The sequence below is a fragment of the Macaca thibetana genome, chromosome 2, assembly GCF_024542745.1.
Source record: "Macaca thibetana thibetana isolate TM-01 chromosome 2, ASM2454274v1, whole genome shotgun sequence".
NCBI lineage: Eukaryota > Metazoa > Chordata > Mammalia > Primates > Cercopithecidae > Macaca > Macaca thibetana.
In genome coordinates, this window is record NC_065579.1 from 102406909 (window position 1) to 102427031 (window position 20123).

The 20123-nt window shown below is 46.2% G+C and overlaps 1 protein-coding gene across 4 annotated transcripts in view; it reads right to left on the minus strand.

The window, feature by feature from the left end:
- Positions 1-1068: 1068 nt before the first annotated feature.
- The window catches only part of CDC25A (cell division cycle 25A), a 32639-nt gene continuing 13584 nt past the window's right edge, over positions 1069-20123 (minus strand). For all 4 annotated transcript variants that reach the window (XM_050780858.1, XM_050780856.1, XM_050780857.1 and 1 more), the window contains 7 exons: positions 18456-18629; positions 11138-11236; positions 8458-8520; positions 8263-8361; positions 6926-7056; positions 3239-3350; positions 1069-2992 (listed from right to left, as the gene is read on the minus strand). In XM_050780858.1, the coding sequence (XP_050636815.1) occupies positions 2852-2992; positions 3239-3350; positions 6926-7056; positions 8263-8361; positions 8458-8520; positions 11138-11236; positions 18456-18629 (819 nt within the window). In that variant the 3' untranslated portion in view covers positions 1069-2851. The remainder of the gene's footprint in view (positions 2993-3238; positions 3351-6925; positions 7057-8262; positions 8362-8457; positions 8521-11137; positions 11237-18455; positions 18630-20123) is intronic.

A 20123-nucleotide genomic window follows, 5' to 3' on the forward strand; every position in this document is an offset into this window, starting at 1 on the left:
AAGCTGGTGTGTGAAATATGAGTGATTTTTTGTACATCTTTGCATACTTTTAAAATTTTTAAATCTGAATCAGATCACACCTTGAATGGAATAGTTATCCCCAAAATTTAAAGTGAGTTAAGTTTTGCCCATGGTTTTGAGTTAACCAACTCTTGATCTTGTGGGTGTCCACACATAAATTTTTCTATAGTAAATGCAAACTTTCTGCATGGCAGACTTCCAGCTCTAGCAAGCAAGTTTCAGAGAGCAGGGGCATTCTAGAAAACAGAATCCTTACCTGATAGTGGAGCATAAATTGAACTAAGGCTGAGGTTGCATCTTAGCATACTGTCTAAAGAGGTCAAGTTTCATTTTATAGGCAACAACAAAAAAACCATTAAATTATCAAGAATGGGTTGACTTAATTTGCAATTTTAGGAAGGACAGGTCAGACAGGAAGCCAGCTGGCCTTTGCAGCAATCCAGGGAAATATTACTACCTGCTAAAAGTAAACTTAAAAAAACATGGTGGCTCACATCTGTAAACCCAGCACTTTGGGAGGCTGAGGTGGGAGGATTGCTTGAGCCTGGAAGGTTGAAAGCTGGAGTGAGCCAAGATCACACCACTGCACTCCAGCCTGGGCAAGAGACTGTCTCAAAAAAATATCTGTATATATAATATAATCAAATATGTCTGAACCCCTAATTTTCCAACACATACATAAAGGAACACGTTTTCTATTCTGGGTGCCCCTGTGCTTCAGACCAATATATTTTGCCCCCAATAGCCCCCAGCATCCCTAGTTGTGTGTGGGCACTGCAGCCTCGACCTCCCAGCCTCATGTGATCTGCCTGCCTTGGCCTCCAAAAGTGCGTGGATTACAGGAATGAACCACTGCAGCTGGCCACAGGCACGCTTTTTATGCGCCCATTTCATCTTGCAAATCAATCTGAACCACAAGTTTTTGGACTTAGAGAGCTTCTTGAGGAAATGTGGCTATCCAAAACAATAATTTTAGCTAATGAGGTCCCAGGACCTTAAAGGGAAATGTAATTCTCCTTAAATCCATCAAGAACTAGGCAGAGAGCATGGGTTCAAGATCTTTTATTTTCAGAGCTTCCAACAGTTGGTTAGTAATGCTAGCTAAGCTGGTATAATCTGAAGGCCATCCCACCTTTCTCTTCAGGCACTCAACCAACAGAATCTCTTTCTTACGAACAAGATCATTAACCAGTTGGAATCTGTCTCATTGCGCGTGTAGGAAGAAGTCCTCTCCCCCACATTTTTCCCAACAAGATTGTTTTATAGCCAAATGTAACTCAAACCCATAACACAGCAACTAGCCATCTCCAGTATCACTTGATTCCCACCCCCCCACCCCAAGAATAGGAAGTTGAGGTAAGGGGAGAGACTGTCTCGTTTTAAGAAAAAACTGCCTACACCTCAATGAAGCCGTGATGGTAAGGAGGCTGGCACCAGAGGGTGGGGATGAGTAGGCACTGAAACAGGCCTCTCTAGAATGAATGAAGTCAGCCCCAGCTCCTTGGATGAGGTGCTCTTTTGAAATCCCCACGTCTATGGGGTTAGATAAGGGACAACCGGTGATGATTCATCACTCCCTGTCTCTCAAATTAAAACATGATAAACCCAGAAAGTTTTACCTTCAAAATCCACCAAGCTCCCTCCTGAGAAAATTCTATCCAGTCATGTCCATGCCAGCACCCACTCCCTTCTCCTAATGCCCAGGGCTTCCAGCCCCTCTCCTCACCCTTGGGTGGCCCATCCAACACTGATTTGATACTCTTTGACTCATAATATGACCATTTTTAAAAAATTAGAAAATAAAAGCTATCAAACAATATCACAGCAACATAAGGAAGACACTCAGTGGACATGCTCCTCCCCCATCCTGTGGAGCCCACCCAGCCCCACCCCCCTTCCCTGGGAAACCTACACTGCAACATTCCAGCACTGAGCCAGGGGTGGCCCTGGACGCTGCCTCAAGTGCTTTCCTGACTGTGGCTCCTATACCAGCCAATGTCATGGAACTGGGGTGAGGAAGAACAGGGCCACATCTCCCACCAAATTGATCTCAGTGGCCAGTGGTGGGTCTGGGAGATTTAGCTTATGTCAGGCAGCCAAGCCTGGGTCCAACGCTCTCACCAGGACCTCAGTTCTTGGCTTAAATAGCAGCAGCCCCAGTACCACAGCGCTTCCTGGGGGTAACAGAGCACCTAGCTTTCTGTCCCATAACTTATAACAGGTTTATATTTTCTTACCCCCTTCTTTTTTTTTTTTTTAATTAAAAGCCGAGGTAGTCCCTGGGATAATAAAACCCTACCTAGAATGGCAGTATTTCAACCTAATGAAGCAGTAAAGTAAGTCTCCAGGAGTTAGAAAAAAAATAAAATAAAGTGATTGATGAAGTTGAATAAATTAAAGGTATGGATTATCCCACAAAGACCTTTCCTTCCCAGGTTGTCTTTGCTATTTGGCCAGCAGCATTTCTGTCTGTGTAACTTCTCTACTCCCCTCCATCTCCTCTCCCCTCATGAGATGGCTGGAGCCCGAAAAGGCCCCGGCTGCTTCATCCCACCGTGGCTCAGAGCAGCTTGACGCGGTGCTCAGAACTGCATTGTGGCACAGTTCTGATATGGACGGAGGACGTCTAACAGGGACAGAAGAGGCGTAGCCAGCAGGATTCCCCGGGCTCCAACCTTGGGAGTGTGGGAGGTAGGTTTAAGGCATGGAAGTCCCAGGCCCCCTCTCCAAATGTCACACAGCTGGCCCCTTTGCTTAAGTTTCTCTGCAGCAAAGAGGGTAAAGGGGGACGGAGGGAAGCTCGGGCTGCTGCTGGGTGGTCCTGCCGCCCTCAGAGCTTCTTCAGACGACTGTACATCTCCCTCTTGCTCTTCTCCCCTGCCCAGGTCCGGCTCTTGGTGCGGAACTTCTTCAGGTCTTCTTTAAAGTCCTCATGGTGCATGGGCCGGTAGCTAGGGGGCTCACAGTAAGACTGAGGGGACAAGAGAGAATGAGGTTAGAGTACACCTGCCTCACACTCACAACCTGGTTTCCTCTCTGCCTAGGGTTACAAGGCTGAAAGCGGCCAGGCAGACCTGGGCGGCCAGTTCTACAGGGGCTTTCTTTGTGTTCAGCAGATACCCACCCCCTGGAAAGAAAGTCATGACCGCCAGATAGATCCATTAGTCTACCACTGGGGTAAGGAGAGGAGGGATGCTCTCCACAGTCCCAGTCTTACCTGGCATTTCATAAAGAACTCCTTGTATCCCCCCTTCAGGACATACAGCTCAGGGTAGTGGAGTTTGGGGTATTCATTACCCAGGCGATCTCTCTCTCTCACGTACCGGCACCTAGTCAGGGGAAGGAAGGCCAAAGTAGGGTTAGCTTTTCCAGCACAGAGCAACACCCAGGCAACGCAGTCAAAGTAGCAGTTGTGGTCTAAGTCCCCCTTATACACATCTTCCCAACTTTACATTTATTCTTAGAAACAGTGCTAAGTTGCAAGTTCCTGGCCACGTGAGCAGCATTCACAGCCAGTGCCAGTAGATGGTCTCTTCCCCAACTTTCCTTTCTCCAACAGTCCTAGCGTCTGAGTCCGGCCCAGCACCTTCACCACCAGTTTGTAGCAACAGTTTCACTATCTAAGCCAGCTTCCCCTTACTTTCTCCACCCCAGCCTTCTCTTCAGCTAGGCTCCCTCACTCACCTCCTTCTACATAAGTGGGCTTCTTTCTGTGCCTTTTAAGGAGGCTGAACTTGCTCCTGCCTCAGGGCCCTGTTTCTATCCTCTACCTGAACTGAACGGTCTTCAATATCCAGCCAATGGCTGCTTACTGCCTCGCCCTTGGTGAAAAAGCCCGAGGCCCCAAGTCCTTCAGAGGCCTACAGCTCATTACCCCTACTGCTGCTCTGCCCCTTGTTCATCCCACGTGAGTCCCTGCGGCCCCACTACTGTTTCTCCAGCCTGCCTGGGAGCTCCCACCACTGGCCTTATTTTGCTCTGAAGCACCTTTTTTTTGAGACAGAATCTCGCTCTGTCACCAGGCTGGAGTGCAAGGGCGTGATCTCAGGCTTACTGCAATCTCTGTCTCCCGGGTTCAAGCAGTTCTCCTGACTCAGCCTCCCGAACAGCTGGGACTACAGGCGCGTGCCACCGCCCAGCTGATTTTTGTATGTTTAGTAGAGACGGGGCTTCACCATGTTGGCCAGGTGATCCTTGCGATCCATCTGCCTTGGCCTCCCAAAGTGTTGGGATTACAGGAGTGAACCACCGCGCCCAGTAACCTTTTTTTTTGAGACGGAGTCTCACTCTGACGCCCAGGCTGTAGTGCACTGGCACAAGCTCGGCTCACTGCAACCTCTGCCTCTTGGGTTCAAGGGATGCTACTGCCTCAGCCTCCAAAGTAGCTGGGATTACAGGTATCCGCCACCATGCCTGGCTAATTTTTGTATTTTTAGTAGAGACAGGATTTCACCATGTTGGCCAGGCTGTTCTTGAACTCCTGTCCACTCTGAAATGTAAGTTCCATGAAGGCAGAGATTTTTGGTCTGTTTTGTTCACTGCTCTTCTCCCTCAATATCTAGAAAGGTATCTGGTACACAAGAGCCAAGAGAGTATCTGCTGATTTTCTCTTGAAGCTCAGTGGTTTGGGGCCTACGGTAGCTGCTCTAGTCATGAGGGATGGGCAGCAGCTTCCTCAGCAGGACGTAACTTAAACCATTTGCCTGTGGTTAAAACGAGTTCGGCTGGGCACGGTGGCTCACACCTGTAATTCCAGCACTTTGGGAGGCTGAGGCAGTGGATCACGAGGTCAGGAGTTCCAGACCAGCCTGGCCAAGATAGTGGAACCCCGTTTCTACTAAAAATACAAAAAATTAGCCGGGCATGGTGACAGGCGCCTGTAATCCCAGCTACTTGGGAGGCTGAGGCAGGAGAATCGCTTGAACCCGGGAGGCGGAGGCTGCAGTGAGCCGAGATAGCGCCACTGCACTCCAGCCTGGGCAACAGGGCAGGATTCCGTCTCAAAAAAAAAAAAAAAAAAAAAAAAAACACAGTTCACCTGTGATTCTCAAATCTTTCCTCAGTGGATTAACAGAAAGCCAGTGATGGTGAAACTCAAGTGGGGAACGAAGTGTAAGGGATATCTGTAGATGGTAATATAAACATGCAGCTTGCAAATGCAGAATACAGAGATGGGGCATTGTCTGTATATCCAGGTGAAGTTTTAATATGGTATAATAATGTCCTTTATATTAGAGGTTGTTAAAGAGGAAGATGGGGAAATGAGAGAATTGAGAGAATAGCATCTTTTGAGCTGGGCATGGTGGCTCACACCTGTAATCCAAGCACTTTGGGAGGCCAGGATTGCCTGAGCCCAGGAGTTTGAGACCAGCCTGGGCAACACAGTGAGACCCTGTCTCTACAAAAAATATAAAAATTAGCCAGGCATGGTGATGCATGTTTGTGGTGATGCATGTTTGTGGTCCTGGGAGGCTGAGGTGGGAGAATCACTTGAGCCTGGGAGGCAGAGGCTGCAGTGAGCTGTGCTCCTGCCACTGTACTCCAGCCTGGACAACAGAAACTGACCCTGTCTCAAAAATAAAAAAAAGAGAGAGAGAACAGCATCTTTTGTGGGTTTAAAAAAAATTTATATGTATGTGTATGTGTGTCTAGTTTGTTTCAGGCCTGTAATCCCAGCACTTTGGGAAGCTGAGGCAGGTGGATCACTTGAGGTCAGGAGTTCGAGACCAGCCTGGCCAACATAGCGAAACCCTGTCTCTATTAAAAATAAAAACATTAGCTGGGCATGGTGGCATGCGCCTGTAGTCCCAGTTACTCGGGAGCCTGAGGCAGGAGAATTGCTTGAACCCGGGAGGTGGAGGTTGCAGTCAGCCGAGATCGCACCACTGCACTCCAGTCTGGGTGACAGAGCAAGACTACATCTCAAAAAAAAAAAAAATCTGGTGAGTGAATAATTCCATTCATGAATGACCATCCTTTGGAGACAGATGTTTGAAGGACTTATGACAGTCAAAAAGTGTCAAGTTCTACTGTAGTTGCCTGTGTGTAGAGCATGTACATACAAATGTGACAAAATGTTAACAATTAATAAAATCAGGTGAAGTATATGCAAGTACAACCTCTGTGTGTGTGTGTGTGTGTGACAGAGAGACAGAGTCTCACTCTGTCACCTAGGCTGAAGTACGGTGGCATGATCATGGCTCACTGCAGCCTCAACCTGCCAGGCTCAAACGATCCTCCCACCTCCTATTTTTCATAGAGGTGGGGTCCCACTGTGTTACCGAGGTTGGTCTGAAACTTTAGCAAGTGATCCTCCCTTGAACCATCCTAGTTAAGCTGCACTCTCTGTCCCACCTCTCTGCCTGTCCTCCTGTTTTCTTAGCATTTATATGGATCCCCACTTGGATCTCTGCTGCAACAGGGTCCTTGTTGGTCCTGCTCGCTGTGGTATTTATACTGTACTGTGCTTTACTGTAGTTACATTTTTATTGTCAGAGCCTGATACATACCAGGCTTACAATCCTTTTAAAATGGACACAATGACTGATGGGCAGCTCTTTGCCCCCTTTTTTTCACCCTGAAATTGGTAATAATATCAAGTGTTTCAAAGCATCATATCATATCAGGTCTTCACACTTTTCTGGCATTTGCATAAGGAATGGTTACTTCATACTTGAAGGAGGTCACATGAACAGTAGCCTCACAGGTCAGACTAAGGACAGTCGGGGAGACTGGAAGAGCCAAAGTTCACCTCAGGATAAAATTACATATGAAAATGGCTTGTTATGTGCAAGAGACTGCTTGATATGCTACAATATGCTCCAAGTGCAAGCCACAAACCACCATGTCCCACAAAAGCAACATGGAGCCTCTGCCCCAGAACCCAGTTCCATGCAGCACTCACATGCGGGGACCTCTCTCAGAAGAAAACTCGCAGTGAAATACAACAATGACACGCTTGCCATCAGTAGGTACAATGGGCTTCTTCAGTAAGAAGTCTTCAACCTCTTCTTCCATGTGCAAGTTCACTGCACCCTATGAAGACAACAGAGACCCTTGGAACCTGCATGTTTCACACATGAAGTAATGATTCAGCAAGATGTAATGATTCAACAAAAATGATCTTTAAGTCCACAAGACCAGTTTGTGATTTTTTTCAGTTTTTCCGGCTGAATAGCCCAGTAGACCATCTGGCACCTGTATCTCAGTGGAGCTTTGAGGGTCCGTACACATTTGTCATACAGTAATGCACATGGGGACTGGAAATGGGCAATTCAAATATGACTATGGTATACTTTATAGGTAGTTTTATAAATTTGGGGATTTTCAAAAGCTACAAGACAATGGCAAACAGTAACATCGTATTTAACGTACCTCCTTACTATATTTAAACACTATTAATTGGGTAAAGCATTAAAATGGCAGGCCAGGTGCTGTGGCTCATGCCTGTAATTCTAGCACTTTGAGAGGCTGAGGTGGGCAGATTGCTCAGGAGTTCGAGAACAGCCCAGGCAACATGGTGAAACCCCGTCTTTACTAAAATAAAAATTTAAAAAAATTTAGCTGGGCGTGGCAGCGTGCGCCTGTAGTTCCAGCTACTTGGAAGGCTGAGGCAGGAGAATTGCTTGAACCCAGGAGGCAGAGGTTGCGGTGATCCGAGATCATGCCATTGCACTCCAGCCTGGCGACAGAGCGAGACTCTGTCTCCCAAAAAAAAAAAAAAAAAAAAAGATTAAAATGGCAAAATCAGTTCCTTTATTCTTGGGAACGTGTGTCCCAACACGCCCCTCAACCAGGCAGCCTGCTGAACAATCAACTTTGGAGGCATCACTAAGCCTGGCACAGACACCGGGACATGTTGCCAGAGATGGGCTTCTTCTCGTCAGGAGCCCTGGGGTGCTCAGACATTGGTACCCAAGCCTCTTAAATGCTACGAAACCCATTCTGGTCCCCTTGAATGACTTAAACATTAGTGGGTACCTCCTACAGGTGCCCTTGATAATGATGGTGTGAGGGACAAACATGAAGAGTAACTGTCGCACAAGGTGGTAGAGAGTATTGCAGACAAGGGAACATTCGTTAAGAGCACCCGGAATCAAATGCCTTCCACGCTCACTGCATTGTTTCAAAATTCTAACAACTAGCATATGAGCTAAGCGGCCAGGTGTCACTGTCCTCCCCACTTTAAAACCACAGATCCTGTTTAGGGCTCCTTCTACAGCAAGTCTCAGGAATCCATACCTTGATGTGGCCTCCCTCATATTCATATGGGTATCGACAGTCAATGATAACAAACTCTTTAATGAGGTTGGCAAACTTGCCATTCAAAACAGATGCCATCTGTTGAGAGAAAACCAAGGAGAATCAACTTTGACCATGAGGAAAAACTAGATTCAAGTACCTGATGTGTGGTAGGTTCCAAAAGGATGGACTTACAATTTCTGGAGAGATGTATTTTAAATCCTGATGTTTCCCAGCAACTGTATGAAACAGGTAACCCTTAAAAAGAAAAAAAGATACTTAGAGAATCTGAAAGCCCATATAAATTCACACTCACACTGTTTGTCTGGCTGGTAGGAGGCACCTTTTAAAAAACAAACATTAATGGCCAGGCACAGTGGCTCACACCTGTAATCTCAGCACTTTGGGAGGCCGAGGCTGGTGGGTAACCTGAGGTCAGGAGTTCGAGACGAGCCTGGCCAACATGGTGAAACCCCATCTCTGCTAAAAATACAAAAATTAGCCAGGCGTGGTGGCACGCACCTGTAGTCCCAGCTACTCGGAAGGCTAGAGCGGGAAAATTGCTTGAACCCGGGAGGCGGAGGTTGCAGTGAGCTGAGATTGCACCACTGCACTCCAGTCTCAGTGACAAGAGCGAGACTCCATCTCAAAAAACCAACCAACAAACAAGCAAACAATTAGTTAGTACACACTAGTTACTCTTCTAGTTACTTCATTAACATCTTGATATTTAATTTTCACACAAACCAATAAGGTATATTATCCCCGTTTTGGGCACCGTATTCAAGGTTACCTAGCTAGTAAGGCATATTTAAATAAAGAAACCTCAGGTAACCTCATTTTCCTCCTGCTTTTGTCAAGAATCCACATGTCAGTAGTTAGAGACTGTGAACAGCACTTAAACATATAGATTTCACTCATTTACTGAGCACCTGCTATGTCCAGCATGGTGCGAGGCACTGGGGATAGGAAAAAAAGAGACCTAGCCTAGCCTTGAGGAGGAAGATGCACACATTAGCCATTACTCATTAGGGCGACTGGCTGAGTCAAGAGTTCATCTATCCCCATGCACAGGCCCATTAAGACAAACATAACCAGGCCTCAATTCAAGTCGAAAATTCCACTGAGTGTGATGGTGCATGCCTGTAGTCCCATCTACTTGGGAGGCTGAGGCAGGGGGAGCACTTGAGGCCAGAAGTTCGAGGCTACAGTGTACTATGATAGCATGGGCGAATAGCCACTGCACTACTGCCTGAGCAACATAGTAAGACCACATCTCTCCCCGCCAAATAAGAGAAGGTTCCAAAACTGAGGATGCAGCTGGGTCTTTGCTTGTTCTCTTCCTTCTCCTTGTTCCTTCGAAACCCATTTAGGCTGAAATATCAACGGCCCAAGCCCATACGTTTCCCAACCCCCTAGCCAAGACAAACCCTTTTACTTCTCACGGACTGCTGTTTATGTTTACACCTCACTGAAATTTATTTCAGTCTACCATGTGGTACACGTAGTTCATGTCTTACCTCTCCAACCACATGCTAAATTCTTTGAGGGAAGGAACTGGGTCTCATTTCGGAATTTCTGCCTAACACATAAGTGCTTCAATAAATGTTAACTAAATTAATGAATAAAACATTGATCTGGGCCGGGTGCGGTGGCTCAAGCCTGTAATCCCAGCACTTTGGGAGGCCGAGACGGGCAGATCACGAGGTCAGGAGATGGAGACCATCCTGGCTAACACGGTGAAACCCCATTTCTACTAAAGAAAAATACAAAAAACTAGCCGGGAGAGGTGGCGGGCGCCTGTAGTCCCAGCTACTCGGGAGGCTGAGGCAGGAGAACGGCGTAAACCCGGGAGGCGGAGCTTGCAGTGAGCTGAGATCCAGCCACTGCACTCCAGCCTGGGTGACACAGCGAGACTCCATCTCAAAACAAACAAACAAACAAACAAACAAAAAACCAAAAAAAACCACATTGATCTGGTAACTTTCAAGTCAAAATGTGATTAAAGAAGCTGCTACTGACACATTCCCTGTCCTAGCCTTGTATTTTACTGCAGCCAAGCCTTCATGTAGTGTATCAGGCTATTAGAAGATCTTCCTCTAGACTTTCTAGAGGGCCTTTTCCCTCAGTGGCCAAGCTTCTCTGAACAATGGAGAAATTCAGTCTCAATACTGGACCTTCTAAGATAACCTTTCAACATGCAGACTTGTAGTGAGGCTACAGATTTATTTCTGCTTTATACTATCCTGCTAATTACTGTTTTTTTTTTTTTTTTTTTTTTTTTTTTTTTTGAGACGGAGTCTGGCTCTGTCGCCCAGGCTGGAGTGCAGTGGCTGGATCTCAGCTCACTGCAAGCTCCGCCTCCCAGGTTCACGCCATTCTCCTGCCTCAGCCTCCCGAGTAGCTGGGACTACAGGTGCCCACCACCTCGCCCGGCTAGTTTTTTGTATTTTTTAGTAGAGACGGGGTTTCACCGTGTTAGCCAGGATGGTCTCGATCTCCTGACCTCGTGATCCACCGATCTCGGCCTCCCAAAGTGCTGGGATTACAGGCTTGAGCCACCGCGCCCGGCCTAATTACTATTTTTATAGTAACACAGTTCCCAGAAAGCCTGGTCTTCAGGTTATAATCAAGGTGGTTGGTGGACAGCTCCCCACCTAAAACTGCCCATCAGCAATAGCAAGATCTACAGTCTCAGAAACCAACATATACCCGATCATGAAAACTAAGTTTACTTCCCCACCTTTAACATTCTTTAACTGTGTCCTTTTGGAGGCACGCGAGGAACCACCCTGGGGAGGGAGACAGGCTGAGTGGGGTTCTAAATACCCACACTCACTCCTACACTTGCCAGAGCAGCTCTGCTTGCAATTACCTTGGAGAAGTCTCCTATAAGGTCCCTTGGGTCGTTGTCCAAAATGTTTTCAATGGTTCCTTTGGGGGAAGATGCCGGGGATAAAGACTGATGAAGCGTCTGTAATGAATCAAAGGTAGAGAATGAGACAAGGGCTCTGAATGGAACTTCTGAAAACATTCACTTGGAGCATGTCTCGAGGAGACTGAAATGTTAATGCCTACATTTAGTAAGAAGTTTTTATTTTATTGAATCTGGAGTGAACAAAAATGAATGTGGGTTATTGACTAGGTCTCCTATTATTCCAGTGTCTAACTGAATTGCTCTGAAACTAAATTATCCTTCCTTTTTTTTTTTTTTTTAAAAAAAAGGGGGGGCCAGGTGGTTAGGCTGGGTGCGATGGCTCATGCTTGTAATCCCAGCACTTTGGGAGGCCCAGGTGGGTTAATCGCTTGAGCCCCGGAGTTCCAGACCAGCCTCGGCAAGGCAGGTGAATCGCTTGAGCCCAGGAGTTCCAGACCAGATCACACAGCAAGACCCTGTCTACACACACACACACACACACACACACACACACAAGCTGAGCATGGTGGTGTGTGCCTATAGTCCCAGCTACTTGGGAGGCTGAAGTGGGAGGATCACCTGAGGCTGGGGAGGTCAAGACTACAGCGAGTGGTGATGGTGCCACTGCACTCCAGCCTGGGTGACAGAGGGAAACTATCTCCAAAAAAAGAGAAAGAAACAAGGGGGGTTAAAACTAGGACTAAGTGGCCGGGCGCGGTGGCTCAAGCCTGTAATCCCAGCACTTTGGGAGGCCGAGACGGGTGGATCACGAGGTCAGGAGATCAAGACCATCCTGGCTAACATGGTGAAACCCCGTCTCTACCAAAAAATACAAAAAACTAGCCGGGCGTGGTGGCGGGCGCCTGTAGTCCCAGCTACTCGGGAGGCTGAGGCAGGAGAATGGCGTGAACCCGGGAGGCGGAGCTTGCAGTGAGCTGAGATCCGGCCACTGCACTCCAGCCTGGGCGACAGAGTGAGACTCCATCTCAAAAAAAAAATAAAAAAATTAAAAAAAAAAAACAAAACTAGGACTAAGTTTAGAAAAAGTATGTCTTAGCTTTTTTTTTTTTTTTAAGACAAGTCTCGCCGTCACCCAGGCTGGAGTGCAGTGGCATGATCTTGGCTCACTGTAACCTCCGCCTCCCAGGTTCAAGCGATTCTCTTGCCGCAGCCTCCGGAGCAGCTGGGACTACAGGTGCGCACCACCATGCCTGGCTAATTTTTGTATTTTTTTTTTTTTTTTTTTTTTTTTTTGAGACGGAGTCTCGCTCTGTAGCCCGGGCTGGAGTGCAGTGGCCGGATCTCAGCTCACTGCAAGCTCCGCCTCCCAGGTTTACGCCATTCTCCTGCCTCAGCCTCCCGAGTAGCTGGGACTACAGGCGCCCGCCACCTCGCCCGGCTAGTTTTTTTGTATTTTTTAGTAGAGACGGGGTTTCACGGTGTTCGCCAGGATGGTCTCGATCTCCTGACCTCGTGATCCACCCGTCTCGGCCTCCCAAAGTGCTGGGATTACAGGCTTGAGCCACCGCGCCCGGCCAATTTTTGTATTTTTAGTAGGGATGGAGTTTCACCATGTTGGCCAGATGGTCTTGAATTCCTGGCCTCAGGTGATCTGCTTGCCTTGGCCTCCCAAAGTGCTGGGATTATAGGTGTGAGTCACCGCGCCTGGCCTATGTCTTAGCTTTATTCAATGAGAAGAGGAAGCCAGCTGTTAAAGGATAATTTGAGCAAAAGGACAATATGTGCAATACACAGAACCACATCAAATGTTTTAATCCATGAATTCCTAATTATTATTGAAAAACAACTATAAGTCTTGCTTTCAACTTTGGAAGATGCTTGGTAGGGCATTATTTGGAAACTGGCAAATAGAGATCCAATATTCATCCTGCCTTTCCCAAGGGTAACCACAGTGTTTGATGAGTGTAAGTTTCTCTTTATAGATATATTCTAGCTAATTAATGAGGAAAGAACATAAAAACTGCAGTATCATCTTTCTGAAACCCTAGTGAAATGAAGTAAAAAATCTGGGCAGCAATCACCAATGGCTGCCCGGCACATTATATCTCCTGATCAAAGTAGACAAAATCACCTATGTGATATTCTTGCCAAACAAATAAAACTGGAATTCAATCCATCCTTTCCAGAGTTAGGTTTTTAAGGCAATATAGGGGATGGAAGACAATGTCTGAAGACCCCACAGGACTATGGGAACCTTTGCAGGACAAATGACTTGAGCTCTTCAACAAATAAAAATATGCAAGAGGGCCGGGCGCGGTGGCTCAAGCCTGTAATCCCAGCACTTTGCGAGGCCGAGGCAGGTGGATCACGAGGTCAGGAGATCGAGACTATCCTGGCTAACATGGTGAAACCCCGTCTCTACTAAAAATACAAAAAACTAGCCGGGCGTGGTGGTGGGCGCCTGTAGTCTCAGCTACTTGGGAGGCTGAGGCGGGAGAATGGCGTGAACCCGGGAGGTGGAGCTTGCAGTGAGCCGAGATCACGCCACTGCACTCCAGCCTGGGAGACACAGTGAGACTCCGTCTCAAAAAAAAAAAAAAAATGCAAGAGGGAAACAGATGGAGCACTGAAATCTGAAGAGTAAGAAGGCCTATTGACCAACTACAGTGTATAGACTTTATTTGGATCCAGATTTTAACAAACTATAAAAGTGCTTAGGAGACAACTGGGGAAAACTGAACCCAGACTGGATATTTGACATTTGATAATAAGATATTTAGCTCTGCCGGGCGTGGTGGCTCACACCTGTAATCCCAGCACTTTGGGAGGCCAAGGGGAGAGGATCACTTGATGTCAGGGGTTCAAGACCAGCCTGGCCAACATGGTGAAACCCGTCTCTACTAAAAATATAAAAAATTAGTCAGGCATGGTGGTGGGCGACTTTAGTCCCAGCTACTCGGGAGACTGAGGCGGGAGAATTGCTGGAACCTGAGAGGCGGAGGTTGCAGTGAGCGGAGATCGAGCCATGGCACTCCAGCCTGGGAGACAGAGTGAGACTCGGTCTCAAAAAAAAAAAAAAAAGAAACAAACCAGAAATTTAGCCCTGTATATGTTTCTATGAGGAAAACACCCCACAAAGTCAAAGTATTTTTCTTATTCCCTCACCCAACAACAGCAGAAGACAGACTTCTGTTACCCCCAGATATGAGGGGATTTCTCCCTACCAGCAAGCAAGCAAGCAGTTTTGCAGTGGATAATAGCTGGGTGTTGTCCAATTCAATTCTGACACTATCTACCTGGAGAGTGTCAGATCAGGAAGTTGAGGGCCCAGTTCTCAAAACCACACCACCCTTCAGACACCAGTTGGGCCTCTGGAACTTCTGATCTATGACCACCAGCTTTAAGTGGGGGTTCCCATGATCCTTTCTTTGGCTTTAATTTGCCAGAAGTGGCTCATAGAACTCAAGAAAACACATTTGCCAGTTTATTATGAAGGATATTCAAAGGATACAGAAGAAGAGATGCATAGGGTAAGGTATGGGAGAAGGGACATGGAGCTGCAACGCTCTCTTTGGGTGCCCCAACCTTCAGGAACCTCCATGTGTTCAGCTATCCAGAAGCTCTCTGAACCCTATCCTTTCAAGGTTTTATGGAGGCTTCATTACACAGAAATGATTGATTAAACCACTGGCCATGAGTGATCAACTTGACCTTTAGCCCCTCTCCTCTCCCTAGAGATTGGAGTATGGGGCTGAAAGTTCCAACCTCTAATCATGTCTGTCTTTCCATTGACCAGTCCCATCCTGAAGCATACATCAGCATACAAAAAGATATGACCTTGGATATTCCAAGGATTTTAGGAGTTACATGACAGGAGAAGGGGAGGAAGACTAAACATATATTTTGTAATATCACAGGTATGATAACTGTACTCAAGCAATGCTTGACATATTCTCCACAATGAAATTTAAAATACTTTATATTTAAAATACTTTAAATTTAAAATATTTTTAAAAATTAAAATATAGGCCGGGCGCGGTGGCTCAAGCCTGTAATCCCAGCACTTTGGGAGGCCGAGACGGGTGGATCACGAGGTCAGGAGATCGAGACCATCCTGGGTAACACAGTGAAACCCCGTCTCTACTAAAAATACAAAAACTTAGCCAGGTGAGGTGGCAGGCGCCTGTAGTCCCAGCTACTCGGGAGGCTGAGGCAGGAGAATGGCGTGAACCCGGGAGGCGGAGCTTGCAGTGAGCTGAGATGTGGCCACTGCACTCCAGCCTGGGTGACAGAGCGAGACTCCGTCTCAAAAAAAAAAAAAAAAAAAAAATTAAAATATATGAAAATAAACCAAAACATGAGGGCCAACATATATACATAATAATTATTAACAGTATTGTTTTATCCAAGAAAAGTTTTACAAATATGGAAATAAAAAGGTCAATCTCTATTATGATAAAAGAAAATGAATATTCTGGCCAGGCGCAGTGGCTCACACCTGTAATCCCAACACTTTGGGAGGCCAAGGAGGATATATCATCTGAGGTCAGGAGTTCAAGACCAGCCTGGCCAACTTGGTGAAACCCCGCCTCTACTAAAAATACCAAAAAATTAGCCAGGTGTGGCAGCGGGCACCTGTAATCCCAGCTACTCAGGAGGCTGAGACAGAGAATTGCTTGAACCGGGGAGGCGGAGGTTGCAGTGAGCCAAGATCCTGCCACTGCACTCCAGCGTGTCTCAAAAAGAAAGAAAAAGAAAATGAAACCTTTTTTTTTTTTGAGATGGAGTCTCACTCTATCACCCAGGCTAGAGTGCAGTGGCATGATCTCTGCTCACTGCAACCTCCGCCTCCCAGGTTCAAGCGATTCTCCTGCCTTAGCCTCCTGAGCAGCTGGGATTATAGGCGCACACCACCACGCCCAGCTATTTTTTGTATTTTCAGTAGAGACAGGGTTTCACCATATTGGCCAGGCTGGTCTGGAACTCCTGACCTCGTGATCCACCTGCCTTGTGCTCCCCAAGTGCTGGGATTACAGGCGTGAACCACCGCACTCGGCCTGAATATTCTTAAATATTGATATACTGTCTGACATGTATACAATGTAAAGTTTCATAAATGTTCTTGCCCTTATAACCCAGAATTTCATTTTTAATTAGAAATAAAAGGAAAATCAGGGGAAGGGAAATTCTAAATGTCCAGAAGATTAGATTTATTCAATTATTTATAGTATACTTGAAAGTTGAAACACTATCAGCCAGGTGCACTGGCCCGTGTCTGTGGTCCCAGATACTTAGGAGGCTGAGGTGGGAGGACTGCTTGAGCCCAGGAGTTCAAGCCCAGCCTGGGCAACACAGTAAGGCCTCTTTTCTACAAAAAAATTTTTTAAAAGATTTTTTAAATTACCTGGGCATGGTGGTGCATGTCTGTAGTCCCAGCTGCTGGGGGGCTGAGGCGGGAGGAGTGCTTGAGCCCATGGAGGCTGTACTGAGCTGTGATTGTGCTACTGCACTCCAGCCTGAGCGACAGCACTAGACCCTGTGCCCCCCACAAACAGAAAGAACAAAAACCAAACAAGTCTCCCCAAACAAAAATACTATGCAGCTATTAAAATATTCTTTTAGAACAATACTTTAAAGAGAAAATGTTCATAAAGCATTAATAACAAAAGCAGATACGATAAGGCAGTAGGCCTAAATGTTTTCTTAGCTGTCATCTCTCTAACCTTTTAAAACTGCAATTTACTTAAACCTTTTCATGCCACAGAAAACACAGGCAGTTCACCATTTTATAATGCTTAATACCAAACCTCAATATAAGGACAGTGTAATGAAGGAAAAACATACAAATAAACCAGTGTTTTGTGTCTAGCCACGGAATAAACAGAATAACATAAAGGACCATAGGACTTAGGCCCATACAACCATCACACTAGTTCACCCATGCCAGGCGCTATGTCTAACACCTATAATCCCGGCACTTTGGGAGGCCAAGGAGGGAGGATCACCTGAGCCCAGGAGTTTCAGACCAGCCTGTGCAATACGGCGAAAGCCTATCTCTACAAAAAATACAAAAATTAGCTGGGTTTGGTGGCACACACCTATAGTACCAGCTGCTTGAGAGGCTGAGGTGGGAGGATTGCTTGAGCCTGGGAGGTGAAGAGTGCAGTGAGCTGAGATCATGCCACTGCACTCTAGCCTGGGTGACAGAGACCCTGTCTCAGAAACAGAAAACAACAAAACAGCCCATACAACTATGACCAATGCAATGAATTAACTTGAAGAATTAGACAGACCTTTATAAAAATCAAGTATTTAATAGGCCATGATAGGTCTGGATTAAAAGGAAATAAAATATCTACAACAAATGATAATAAAAACATTTCAGGTCAAAAGTTATGAGACAAATCTAAAGCAGTGGGAAATTCATAGATTCAAATAGGTTTATCCAGAAATAAGAAAATTAAAAACAAACGAGTTAACCATTCAACTCATGAAGCTGGAGACAGCAACACAGCAAGCCTGCTCTCCTTAGTCAAAGGATAGCCTACTGAGGCAGAAGACTTTTCAACAATAATCATTCTACTACAGTCAACACAGAAACAATTATGGCCAACAGCAAGCGGGGGCCTCCACCTTTGCCCAGCTGTCATACAGTGCCCCAGTCACCACTCTACTGGGATGGAATGAACTTCTGCTCCCTCCCAGCAATAATGAGACAAGTCCCCACCCAAGGTGTCAATGGAGTTTGTGCTGGGGAACCCGGACTTCCACCCACACCTTTCTTGCAGTATCAGAGGAGGCCTGCTAAAACGTAAGATTTACATAGACCCGAGACTCACAAATATACAGGAGACAATGGAAAAATCACTGGTCATACCAAGAACCACAAAAATCTCAACTTGAATAGGAAAAGACAATCAATTGATACCAATACTATGAATGGATGTTGGATTTGTCTGATTTTAAAACAGCCATCTTAAAACTGCTTCAACAGGCAATTATGAACATACTCAAAGCAATTGAAAAACCAACATGAAAATAGCCAAGTATCGGTCAGGCGTGGTGGCTTACACTTGTAATCCCAGTGCTTTGGGGGGCCAAGGCAGGAGGATCACTCGAGGCTAGGAGTTCAAGACCAGCCTGAGCAACATAGCTAGATCCCATCTCTGTTAAAAGAAACACACACACACACACATACGAAAAAAAAACCCCAGCAAAACTTACCTAAGAAAATAAATGAACCACTAAGTGGAAGTTTTTAGAACTGAAAAATACATTATCTGTGCTAGAGCAAAAAGGAACCTAGGAAACTAACCTCATGGGCCTTCTCTGGACTAGTTGACTCTTTGGGATTGGCCCCAGACATGCTCTTCCTCCTCTTTGTATTTCCAGGTGGAGACTCCTCTTGAGATCGTTCTGGTCTCTTCAACACTGACCGAGTGCTGGAGCTACACAGGGAAGGGGAGTCAAACAGCTTGCATCGGTTGTCCTTACAGGAAAAAAAACAGACAGACCCATCTTTCATTAAAACCTGTTCACTTGAATGGTAAGACAAATAAACCATTCTAAATTAGCAAACAGGCACTGCTGATTCATTTAGTCCTAGCAACTCTCATAGGGCCTGGCACATAGCAGGCACTGAGCACTTAGTGCTCAATGAATATATACTCAGCTGACATTATATACAGATGAGTAAAACATCCTTTGCCCTCACAAAAACTGTCTAAATAATCCTGTGTCAAGAGAAGTGTGACCTTCCAGTCAGGAACACATTTTTGGCTTGCCTATCTTCCCCTCCATTTTATTACTTGCACCTTGCTTAAGCAGCTCAATGGGTTTAATACCCCACCTAAATCCAGAAAAGATGCACCGTAGCCAGGTTATAATAAAAATGGGGGCATGATCGGTTAAGGTACAGTTAAGATGGTAAATTTGGAGGGAGTGGGGATGGGCTAGTAGCAAACGCCTTTCGAAATTGTGTTCAAAGTCTTTTTTTCTACTGGTCTTTTAAAGACTAATTTCCCAGGTTGGGCGTGGTGGCTCATGCCTGTAATCCCAACACAGTGGATCACTTGAGGTCAGAAGTTCAATACCAGCCTGGCCAACATGAAGAAACCAAAAATACAAAAAAATTAGCCAGGTGTGGTGGTGCTTGCCTTTAATCCCAGCTACCCAGGAGGCTGAGGCATGAGAATCACTTGAAGCCAGGAGGTGGAGGTTGCAGTGAGCTACGATTGCACCATTGCACTCCAGCCTGGGTGACAGAGCAAGACTGTCTCAAAAAAAAATAAACAAAGACGAATTTTCCAGAGTCCAAGGGAAGCCAACCTGACCAGTGGTAGAGAGAATCAGCTCTCTAAACGCATCTCAGCCTATTCTCGACTCCATGTGTCTTGGCCTGGCTTTTCCTTCTGCACAGAATATCCTTTCACATCTCAGTAAACCATTCATTTTCAAGTTGATGCTAACATTTTTTTTTCTTTTTTTTTTTACACAGAGTCTTGCTCTGTCGCCCAGGCTGGAGTGCAGTGGCGCGATCTGGGCTCACTGCAAGCCCTACCTCTCGGGCTCACGACATTCTCCTCCCTCAGCCTCCCGAGTAGCTGGGACTACAGACACCCGCCACCACGCCCAGCTAATTTTTTTTTTTTTGTATTTTTAGTAGAGATGGGGTTTCACTGTGTTACTCAGGATGGTCCCGATCTCCTGACCTCGTGATCTGCATGCCTCGGCCTCCCAAAGTGCTGGGATTACAGGCGCGAGCCATTGCGCCTGGCCAATGCTAACATTTCAATGTCACTTCTTTGAAATCTTCCTGATAGTCCCCAATGGAACAGATCACTCCCACATCCGCTCCCAGAGACCAGGGATTTTCTCCCTCTTTTGTCTGAGTTTATTTACCATTACAGCTCCCAGCAGTGGTTAGTTTGTAACAACCATTTGTGGAAGAAATTTCCCCACTATTAAGAGCTTACAAGCCGAT